This window comes from Entelurus aequoreus, linkage group LG14 (genome assembly GCF_033978785.1).
Source record: "Entelurus aequoreus isolate RoL-2023_Sb linkage group LG14, RoL_Eaeq_v1.1, whole genome shotgun sequence".
Taxonomy (NCBI): Eukaryota; Metazoa; Chordata; class Actinopteri; order Syngnathiformes; family Syngnathidae; genus Entelurus; species Entelurus aequoreus.
Window position 1 is genome coordinate 32,750,065 of NC_084744.1, and position 12,235 is coordinate 32,762,299.

At 41.3% G+C, this 12,235-nt stretch overlaps 1 protein-coding gene across 1 annotated transcript in view; it reads left to right on the plus strand.

Moving 5' to 3' along the window:
- LOC133664765 (tissue factor-like) overlaps positions 1-12,235 on the plus strand; it is a 47,330-nt gene continuing 35,095 nt past the window's right edge. Inside the window, exon 1 of the mRNA XM_062069666.1 lies at positions 1-292. Within this exon, the coding sequence (XP_061925650.1) occupies positions 118-292 (175 nt within the window). The 5' untranslated portion in view covers positions 1-117. The remainder of the gene's footprint in view (positions 293-12,235) is intronic.

Below are 12,235 nucleotides of genomic sequence, written 5' to 3' on the forward strand. Positions count from 1 at the left end.
TCGGCCTGCTGCTCGCTGGATTTCACAAGCAGATTCTTGAGATGTTGGATAAGCCGTGATTCAGAGTCTGTGGGCTTCTCTTCATCGGGCTCACGGGAGTTATGTGGGCGGGGTCAGATGTGCACCAGAAGGGGAGGAACCCCTTGGCAGAACCTCGGTCCATCCCGAGACAGAAACCTCACTTTGAGACAAGGGGAGCTTGAACACCAGTGGAAGTTTTTAAACATGGCCTGCTGGAAGAGAGCACTTTACCTGGGAGTCTGCATGTCAGCCTGGATCCTTACTCGGGCAGGTAATTTTACACAATACTTCAATATTACTTTATCTGATAGTCTGCATGTCAGCCTGGATCCTTACTCGGGCAGGTAATTTTACACAATACTTCAATATTACTTTATCTGATAGTCTGCATGTCGGTCTGGATCCTTACTCGGGCAGGTACTTTTACATAATACTTCAATCTTACTTTATCTGATAGTCTGCATGTCAGCCTGGATCCTTACACGGGCAGGTACAACTTTTACACAATACTCAATCTTACATTATCTGATAGTCTGCATGTCGGTCTGGATCCTTACTCGGGCAGGTACAACTTTTACACAATACTTCTATCTTACATTATCTGATAGTCTGCATGTCGGTCTGGATCCTTACTCGGGCAGGTACTTTTACACAATACTTCTATCTTACATTATCTGGGAGTCTGCATGTCGGTCTGGATCCTTACTCGGGCAGGTACTTTTACACAATACTTCTATCTTACATTATCTGAGAGTCTGCATGTCGGTCTGGATCCTTACTCGGGCAGGTACTTTTACACAATACTTCAATCTTACTTTATCTGATAGTCTGCATGTCGGTCTGGATCCTTACTCGGGCAGGTACTTTTACACAATACTTCAATCTTACTTTATCTGGGAGTCTGCATGTCAGCCTGGATCCTTACTCGGGCAGGTACTTTTACACAATACTTCAATCTTACTTTATCTGATAGTCTGCATGTCAGCCTGGATCCTTACTCGGGCAGGTACTTTTACACAATACTTCAATCTTACTTTATCTGATAGTCTGCATGTCAGTCTGGATCCTTACTCGGGCAGGTACTTTTACACAATACTTCAATCTTACTTTATCTGATAGTCTGCATGTCAGCCTGGATCCTTACTCGGGCAGGTACTTTTACACAATACTTCAATCTTACTTTATCTGATAGTCTGCATGTCGGTCTGGATCCTTACTCGGGCAGGTACTTTTACACAATACTTCAATCTTACTTTATCTGATAGTCTGCATGTCGGTCTGGATCCTTACTCGGGCAGGTACTTTTACACAATACTTCAATCTTACTTTATCTGATAGTCTGCATGTCGGTCTGGATCCTTACTCGGGCAGGTACTTTTACACAATACTTCAATATTACTTTTTCTGATAGTCTGCATGTCGGTCTGGATCCTTACTCGGGCAGGTACTTTTATACAATACTTCAATCTTACTTTATCTGTTAGTCTGCATGTCGGTCTGGATCCTTACTCGGGCAGGTACTTTTACACAATACTTCAATCTTACTTTATCTCTGATAGTCCGCATGTCGGTCTGGATCCTTACACGGGCAGGTACTTTTACATAATACTTCAATCTTACTTTATCTCTGATAGTCTGCATGTCGGTCTGGATCCTTACTCGGGCAGGTATTTTACACAATACTTCAGTCTTACTTTATCTCTGATAGTCTGCATGTCGGCCTGGATCCTTACTCGGGCAGGTACTTTTACACAATACTTCAATCTTACTTTATCTGATAGTCTGCATGTCGGTCTGGATCCTTACTCGGGCAGGTACTTTTACACAATACTTCAATCTTACTTTATCTGATAGTCTGCATGTCGGTCTGGATCCTTACTCGGGCAGGTACTTTTACACAATACTTCAATCTTACTTTATCTGATAGTCTGCATGTCGGTCTGGATCCTTACTCGGGCAGGTACTTTTACACAATACTTCAATCTTCCTTTATCTGATAGTCTGCATGTCGGTCTGGATCCTTACTCGGGCAGGTACTTTTACACAATACTTCATTCTTACTTTATCTGAGAGTCTGCATGTCGGTCTGGATCCTTACACGGGCAGGTACTTTTACACAATACTTCAATCTTACTTTATCTCTGATAGTCTGCATGTCGGTCTGGATCCTTACACGGGCAGGTACTTTTACATAATACTTCAATCTTACTTTATCTCTGATAGTCTGCATGTCGGTCTGGATCCTTACTCGGGCAGGTACTTTTACACAATACTTCAATCTTACTTTATCTGATAGTCTGCATGTCGGTCTGGATCCTTACTCGGGCAGGTACTTTTACACAATACTTCAATCTTACTTTATCTCTGATAGTCTGCATGTCGGTCTGGATCCTTACTCGGGCAGGTACTTTTACACAATACTTCAATCTTACTTTATCTGATAGTCTGCATGTCAGCCTGGATCCTTACTCGGGCAGGTACTTTTACACAATACTTCAATCTTACTTTATCTGATAGTCTGCATGTCGGTCTGGATCCTTACTCGGGCAGGTACTTTTACACAATACTTCAATCTTACTTTATCTGATAGTCTGCATGTCAGTCTGGATCCTTACTCGGGCAGGTACTTTTACACAATACTTCAATCTTACTTTATCTGATAGTCTGCATGTCAGCCTGGATCCTTACTCGGGCAGGTACTTTTACACAATACTTCAATCTTACTTTATCTGATAGTCTGCATGTCGGTCTGGATCCTTACTCGGGCAGGTACAACTTTTACACAATACTTCAATCTTACTTTATCTGATAGTCTGCATGTCGGTCTGGATCCTTACTCGGGCAGGTACTTTTACACAATACTTCAATCTTACTTTATCTGATAGTCTGCATGTCAGCCTGGATCCTTACTCGGGCAGGTACTTTTACACAATACTTCAATCTTACTTTATCTGATAGTCTGCATGTCAGCCTGGATCCTTACTCGGGCAGGTACTTTTAAACAATACTTCAATCTTACTTTATCTGATAGTCTGCATGTCGGTCTGGATCCTTACTCGGGCAGGTACTTTTACACAATACTTCAATATTACTTTATCTGATAGTCTGCATGTCGGTCTGGATCCTTACTCGGGCAGGTACTTTTACACAATACTTCAATCTTACTTTATCTGATAGTCTGCATGTCGGTCTGGATCCTTACTCGGGCAGGTACTTTTACACAATACTTCTTTCTTACTTTATCTGAGAGTCTGCATGTCGGTCTGGATCCTTACACGGGCAGGTACTTTTACACAATACTTCAATCTTACTTTATCTCTGATAGTCCGCATGTCGGTCTGGATCCTTACACGGGCAGGTACTTTTACATAATACTTCAATCTTACTTTATCTCTGATAGTCTGCATGTCGGTCTGGATCCTTACTCGGGCAGGTACTTTTACACAATACTTCAGTCTTACTTTATCTCTGATAGTCTGCATGTCGGCCTGGATCCTTACTCGGGCAGGTACTTTTACACAATACTTCAATCTTACTTTATCTGATAGTCTGCATGTCGGTCTGGATCCTTACTCGGGCAGGTACTTTTACACAATACTTCAATCTTTCTTTATCTGATAGTCTGCATGTCGGTCTGGATCCTTACTCGGGCAGGTACTTTTACACAATACTTCAATCTTACTTTATCTGATAGTCTGCATGTCGGTCTGGATCCTTACTCGGGCAGGTACTTTTACACAATACTTCAATCTTACTTTATCTGATAGTCTGCATGTCGGTCTGGATCCTTACTCGGGCAGGTACTTTTACACAATACTTCAATCTTCCTTTATCTGATAGTCTGCATGTCGGTCTGGATCCTTACTCGGGCAGGTACTTTTACACAATACTTCATTCTTACTTTATCTGAGAGTCTGCATGTCGGTCTGGATCCTTACACGGGCAGGTACTTTTACACAATACTTCAATCTTACTTTATCTCTGATAGTCTGCATGTCGGTCTGGATCCTTACACGGGCAGGTACTTTTACATAATACTTCAATCTTACTTTATCTCTGATAGTCTGCATGTCGGTCTGGATCCTTACTCGGGCAGGTACTTTTACACAATACTTCAATCTTACTTTATCTGATAGTCTGCATGTCGGTCTGGATCCTTACTCGGGCAGGTAATTTTACACAATACTTCAATCTTACTTTATCTGATAGTCTGCATGTCGGTCTGGATCCTTACTCAGGCAGGTACTTTTACACAATACTTCAATCTTACTTTATCTGATAGTCTGCATGTCAGCCTGGATCCTTACTCGGGCAGGTACTTTTACACAATACTTCATTCTTACTTTATCCGAAAGTCTGCATGTCGGTCTGGATCCTTACACGGGCAGGTACTTTTACACAATACTTCAATCTTACTTTATCTCTGATAGTCTGCATGTCGGTCTGGATCCTTACTCGGGCAGGTACTTTTACACAATACTTCAATCTTACTTTATCTGATAGTCTGCATGTCAGCCTGGATCCTTACTCGGGCAGGTACTTTTACACAATACTTCAATCTTACTTTATCTGATAGTCTGCATGTCGGTCTGGATCCTTACTCGGGCAGGTACTTTTACACAATACTTCAATCTTACTTTATCTGATAGTCTGCATGTCAGTCTGGATCCTTACTCGGGCAGGTACTTTTACACAATACTTCAATCTTACTTTATCTGATAGTCTGCATGTCAGCCTGGATCCTTACTCGGGCAGGTACTTTTACACAATACTTCCATCTTACTTTATCTGATAGTCTGCATGTCGGTCTGGATCCTTACTCGGGCAGGTACAACTTTTACACAATACTTCAATCTTACTTTATCTGATAGTCTGCATGTCGGTCTGGATCCTTACTCGGGCAGGTACTTTTACACAATACTTCAATCTTCTTTATCTGGGAGTCTGCATGTCAGCCTGGATCCTTACTCGGGCAGGTACTTTTACACAATACTTCAATCTTACTTTATCTGATAGTCTGCATGTCAGCCTGGATCCTTACTCGGGCAGGTACTTTTACACAATACTTCAATCTTACTTTATCTGATAGTCTGCATGTCGGTCTGGATCCTTACTCGGGCAGGTACTTTTACACAATACTTCAATATTACTTTATCTGATAGTCTGCATGTCGGTCTGGATCCTTACTCGGGCAGGTACTTTTACACAATACTTCAATCTTACTTTATCTGATGGTCTGCATGTCGGTCTGGATCCTTACTCGGGCAGGTACTTTTACACAATACTTCATTCTTACTTTATCTGAGAGTCTGCATGTCGGTCTGGATCCTTACACGGGCAGGTACTTTTACACAATACTTCAATCTTACTTTATCTCTGATAGTCCGCATGTCGGTCTGGATCCTTACACGGGCAGGTACTTTTACATAATACTTCAATCTTACTTTATCTCTGATAGTCTGCATGTCGGTCTGGATCCTTACTCGGGCAGGTACTTTTACACAATACTTCAGTCTTACTTTATCTCTGATAGTCTGCATGTCGGCCTGGATCCTTACTCGGGCAGGTACTTTTACACAATACTTCAATCTTACTTTATCTGATAGTCTGCATGTCGGTCTGGATCCTTACTCGGGCAGGTACTTTTACACAATACTTCAATCTTTCTTTATCTGATAGTCTGCATGTCGGTCTGGATCCTTACTCGGGCAGGTACTTTTACACAATACTTCAATCTTACTTTATCTGATAGTCTGCATGTCGGTCTGGATCCTTACTCGGGCAGGTACTTTTACACAATACTTCAATCTTACTTTATCTGATAGTCTGCATGTCGGTCTGGATCCTTACTCGGGCAGGTACTTTTACACAATACTTCAATCTTCCTTTATCTGATAGTCTGCATGTCGGTCTGGATCCTTACTCGGGCAGGTACTTTTACACAATACTTCATTCTTACTTTATCTGAGAGTCTGCATGTCGGTCTGGATCCTTACACGGGCAGGTACTTTTACACAATACTTCAATCTTACTTTATCTCTGATAGTCTGCATGTCGGTCTGGATCCTTACACGGGCAGGTACTTTTACATAATACTTCAATCTTACTTTATCTCTGATAGTCTGCATGTCGGTCTGGATCCTTACTCGGGCAGGTACTTTTACACAATACTTCAATCTTACTTTATCTGATAGTCTGCATGTCGGTCTGGATCCTTACTCGGGCAGGTAATTTTACACAATACTTCAATCTTACTTTATCTGATAGTCTGCATGTCGGTCTGGATCCTTACTCAGGCAGGTACTTTTACACAATACTTCAATCTTACTTTATCTGATAGTCTGCATGTCAGCCTGGATCCTTACTCGGGCAGGTACTTTTACACAATACTTCATTCTTACTTTATCCGAAAGTCTGCATGTCGGTCTGGATCCTTACACGGGCAGGTACTTTTACACAATACTTCAATCTTACTTTATCTCTGATAGTCTGCATGTCGGTCTGGATCCTTACTCGGGCAGGTACTTTTACACAATACTTCAATCTTACTTTATCTGATAGTCTGCATGTCAGCCTGGATCCTTACTCGGGCAGGTACTTTTACACAATACTTCAATCTTACTTTATCTGATAGTCTGCATGTCGGTCTGGATCCTTACTCGGGCAGGTACTTTTACACAATACTTCAATCTTACTTTATCTGATAGTCTGCATGTCAGTCTGGATCCTTACTCGGGCAGGTACTTTTACACAATACTTCAATCTTACTTTATCTGATAGTCTGCATGTCAGCCTGGATCCTTACTCGGGCAGGTACTTTTACACAATACTTCCATCTTACTTTATCTGATAGTCTGCATGTCGGTCTGGATCCTTACTCGGGCAGGTACAACTTTTACACAATACTTCAATCTTACTTTATCTGATAGTCTGCATGTCGGTCTGGATCCTTACTCGGGCAGGTACTTTTACACAATACTTCAATCTTCTTTATCTGGGAGTCTGCATGTCAGCCTGGATCCTTACTCGGGCAGGTACTTTTACACAATACTTCAATCTTACTTTATCTGATAGTCTGCATGTCAGCCTGGATCCTTACTCGGGCAGGTACTTTTACACAATACTTCAATCTTACTTTATCTGATAGTCTGCATGTCGGTCTGGATCCTTACTCGGGCAGGTACTTTTACACAATACTTCAATATTACTTTATCTCTGATAGTCCGCATGTCGGTCTGGATCCTTACACGGGCAGGTACTTTTACATAATACTTCAATCTTACTTTATCTCTGATAGTCTGCATGTCGGTCTGGATCCTTACTCGGGCAGGTACTTTTACACAATACTTCAGTCTTACTTTATCTCTGATAGTCTGCATGTCGGCCTGGATCCTTACTCGGGCAGGTACTTTTACACAATACTTCAATCTTACTTTATCTGATAGTCTGCATGTCGGTCTGGATCCTTACTCGGGCAGGTACTTTTACACAATACTTCAATCTTTCTTTATCTGATAGTCTGCATGTCGGTCTGGATCCTTACTCGGGCAGGTACTTTTACACAATACTTCAATCTTACTTTATCTGATAGTCTGCATGTCGGTCTGGATCCTTACTCGGGCAGGTACTTTTACACAATACTTCAATCTTACTTTATCTGATAGTCTGCATGTCGGTCTGGATCCTTACTCAGGCAGGTACTTTTACACAATACTTCATTCTTACTTTATCTGAGAGTCTGCATGTCGGTCTGGATCCTTACACGGGCAGGTACTTTTACACAATACTTCAATCTTACTTCATCTCTGATAGTCTGCATGTCGGTCTGGATCCTTACACGGGCAGGTACTTTTACATAATACTTCAATCTTACTTTATCTCTGATAGTCTGCATGTCGGTCTGGATCCTTACTCGGGCAGGTACTTTTACACAATACTTCAATCTTACTTTATCTGATAGTCTGCATGTCGGTCTGGATCCTTACTCGGGCAGGTACTTTTACACAATACTTCAATCTTACTTTATCTGATAGTCTGCATGTCGGTCTGGATCCTTACTCGGGCAGGTACTTTTACACAATACTTCAATCTTTCTTTATCTGATAGTCTGCATGTCGGTCTGGATCCTTACTCGGGCAGGTACTTTTACACAATACTTCAATCTTACTTTATCTGATAGTCTGCATGTCGGTCTGGATCCTTACTCGGGCAGGTACTTTTACACAATACTTCAATCTTACTTTATCTGATAGTCTGCATGTCGGTCTGGATCCTTACTCGGGCAGGTACTTTTACACAATACTTCAATCTTACTTTATCTGATAGTCTGCATGTCGGTCTGGATCCTTACTCGGGCAGGTACTTTTACACAATACTTCATTCTTACTTTATCTGAGAGTCTGCATGTCGGTCTGGATCCTTACACGGGCAGGTACTTTTACACAATACTTCAATCTTACTTCATCTCTGATAGTCTGCATGTCGGTCTGGATCCTTACACGGGCAGGTACTTTTACATAATACTTCAATCTTACTTTATCTCTGATAGTCTGCATGTCGGTCTGGATCCTTACTCGGGCAGGTACTTTTACACAATACTTCAATCTTACTTTATCTGATAGTCTGCATGTCGGTCTGGATCCTTACTCGGGCAGGTACTTTTACACAATACTTCAATCTTACTTTATCTGATAGTCTGCATGTCGGTCTGGATCCTTACTCAGGCAGGTACTTTTACACAATACTTCATTCTTACTTTATCTGAGAGTCTGCATGTCAGCCTGGATCCTTACTCGGGCAGGTACTTTTACACAATACTTCATTCTTACTTTATCCGAAAGTCTGCATGTCGGTCTGGATCCTTACACGGGCAGGTACTTTTACACAATACTTCAATCTTACTTTATCTCTGATAGTCTGCATGTCGGTCTGGATCCTTACTCGGGCAGGTACTTTTACACAATACTTCAATCTTACTTTATCTCTGATAGTCTGCATGTCGGTCTGGATCCTTACTCGGGCAGGTACTTTTACACAATACTTCAATCTTACTTTATCTGATAGTCTGCATGTCAGCCTGGATCCTTACTCGGGCAGGTACTTTTACACAATACTTCAATCTTACTTTATCTGATAGTCTGCATGTCGGTCTGGATCCTTACTCGGGCAGGTACAACTTTTACACAATACTTCAATCTTACTTTATCTGATAGTCTGCATGTCGGTCTGGATCCTTACTCGGGCAGGTACTTTTACACAATACTTCAATCTTACTTTATCTGGGAGTCTGCATGTCAGCCTGGATCCTTACTCGGGCAGGTACAACTTTTACACAATACTTCAATCTTACTTTATCTGATAGTCTGCATGTCAGCCTGGATCCTTACACGGGCAGGTACAACTTTTACACAATACTCAATCTTACTTTATCTGATAGTCTGCATGTCGGTCTGGATCCTTACTCGGGCAGGTACTTTTACACAATACTTCAATCTTACTTCATCTGATAGTCTGCATGTCGGTCTGGATCCTTACTCGGGCAGGTACTTTTACATAATACTTCAATCTTACTTTATCTCTGATAGTCTGCATGTCGGCCTGGATCCTTACTCTGGCAGGTACAACTCTTACACAATACTTAATTCTTACTTTATCTGATAGTCTGCATGTCGGTCTGGATCCTTACTTGGGCAGGTACTTTTACACAATACTTCAATCTTACTTTATCTGGGAAGGAAGTCTTAGTGTTTGTTTACAGGAAGTGTTAGTGTTTGTTTACAGGAAGTGTTAGTGTTTGTTTACAGGAAGTGTTAGTGTGTGTTTACAGGAAGTGTTAGTGTTTGTTTACAGGAAGTGTTAGTGTTTGTTTACAAGAAGTGTTAGTGTTTGTTTACAGGAAGTGTTGTGTTTGTTTACAGGAAGTGTTAGGGTTTGTTTACAAGAAGTGTTAGTGTGTGTTTACAGGAAGTGTTGTGTTTTTTTACAGGAAGTGTTAGGGTTTGTTTACAGGAAGTGTTAGTGTTTGTTTACAGGAAGTGTTAGTGTTTGTTTACAGGAAGTGTTAGTGTGTGTTTACAGGAAGTGTTAGTGTTTGTTTACAGGAAGTGTTAGAGTGTGTTTACAGGAAGTGTTAGTGTTTGTTTACAGGAAGTGTTAGTGTTTGTTTACAAGAAGTGTTAGTGTTTGTTTACAGGAAGTTTTAGAGTGTGTTTACAGGAAGTGTTAGTGTTTGTTTACAGGAAGTGTTAGTGTTTGTTTACAGGAAGTCTTAGTGTGTGTTTACAGGAAGTGTTGTGTTTGTTTACAGGAAGTGTTAGGGTTTGTTTACAGGAAGTGTTAGAGTGTGTTTACAGGAAATGCTAGTGTTTGTTTACAGGAAGTGCTAGTGTGTGTTTACAGGAAGTGTTAGAGTGTGTTTACAGGAAATGCTAGTGTTTGTTTACAGGAAGTGCTAGTGTGTGTTTACAGGAAGTGTTAGTGTTTGTTTACAGGAAGTGTTAGAGTGTGTTTCCAGGAAAGAGTGAGTGTGATGACACAGCAGATGTTCCAAGCACGTTCTGTAGTTGTCGTCATGGCGACAGTGTTGATGACATCATCGACTAAAGCTTGTAAAATATGGCTGACTCACGTTGAAGACTTGAGTCTGAATCACATTGAAGACTTGAGTCTGAGTCACGTTGAAGACTTGAGTCTGACTCACGTTGAAGACTTGAGGCCGAGTCACGTTGAAGACTTGAGTCTGATTCACGTTGAAGACTTGAGTCTGACTCACGTTGAAGACTTGAGGCCGAGTCACATTGAAGACTTGAGTCTGAGTCACGTTGAAGACTTGAGGCCGAGTCATGTTGAAGACTTGAGTCCGTCTCACGTTGAAGACTTGAGTCCGACTCACGTTGAAGACTTGAGGCCGAGTCACGTTGAAGACTTGAGTCTGACTCACGTTGAAGACTTGAGTCTGAGTCACGTTGAAGACTTGAGTCTGAGTCACGTTGAAGACTGGAGTCTGACTCACGTTGAAGACTTGAGTCTGAGTCACGTTGAAGACTTGAGTCTGAGTCACGTTGAAGACGTGAGTCTGACTCACGTTGAAGACTTGAGGCCGAGTAACGTTGAAGACTTGAGTCTGACTCACGTTGAAGACTTGAGTCTGAGTCACGTTGAAGACTTGAGGCCGAGTCACGTTGAAGACTTGAGTCTGACTCACGTTGAAGACTTGAGTCTGACTCACGTTGAAGACTTGAGTCTGAGTCACGTTGAAGACTTGAGTCTGACTCACGTTGAAGACTTGAGTCTGACTCACGTTGAAGACTTGAGTCTGAGTCACGTTGAAGACTTGAGTCTGAGTCACGTTGAAGACTTGAGTCTGAGTCGCGCCATGACGAGGAGAAGCGTAGGGAATGATATCGTCCACATTTCAAACGATACGGTCTTGTCGGTTGTTGTGTCCTAAGAAGTGTTCATGCTGTAAGTATATTTCACAGCAAGTGTGTGATTGTAACGTGCTAATGCTAACCAGCTAGCACCTCTGCCAGACTGGTACCTTCTGGTACCTCTCCAGAAATGAACGGGGGTTAGCTGGTGTCCTCCCTCTCCATGCAGGAGAGGATACCAGAGAAGCGGCACATCAACTGGTCTAAAAGGGGGTCTAGGATGCAAATGAGGTTTGAGGCGGTCTTAATTATGTCGACTTTGTAAATGTTGCTGGTAGAACATTCCAGAGACTTGGAACACAAACACAAAACTCTTTAGAGCCCAAACACTTTTAACCTCTGGGAATGACTAATAAGCAGACTAATGACCTTCTTTTACTTACCCTTCACCTTCTTTTACTTACCCTTTACCTTCTTTTTTACCTTCTTTTTTCTTTGACCTTTTTTTTTTACTTTTTAAAATTAATTTAACCTTATTTTACTTACATCTTACCTTCTCTTTTACCTTCTTTTACTTACATCTTACCTTATTTTTTACCTTCTTTTGCTTACATCTTACCTTCTTTTACTTACATCTTACCTGATTTTTTACCTTCTTTTACTTACGTCTTACCTTCTTTTACTTACATCTTACCTTCGTTTTTACCTTCTTTTACGTACATCTTCCCTTCTTCTTTTTTTTTTACTTTCTTCTTATCGTCTTTGACTAACTTTTCAAAAAAATCTTTATTTACCTTCTTTTTTCTTTGACTTTTTTTTATTTATGTCTTACTTTTTAAACCTTT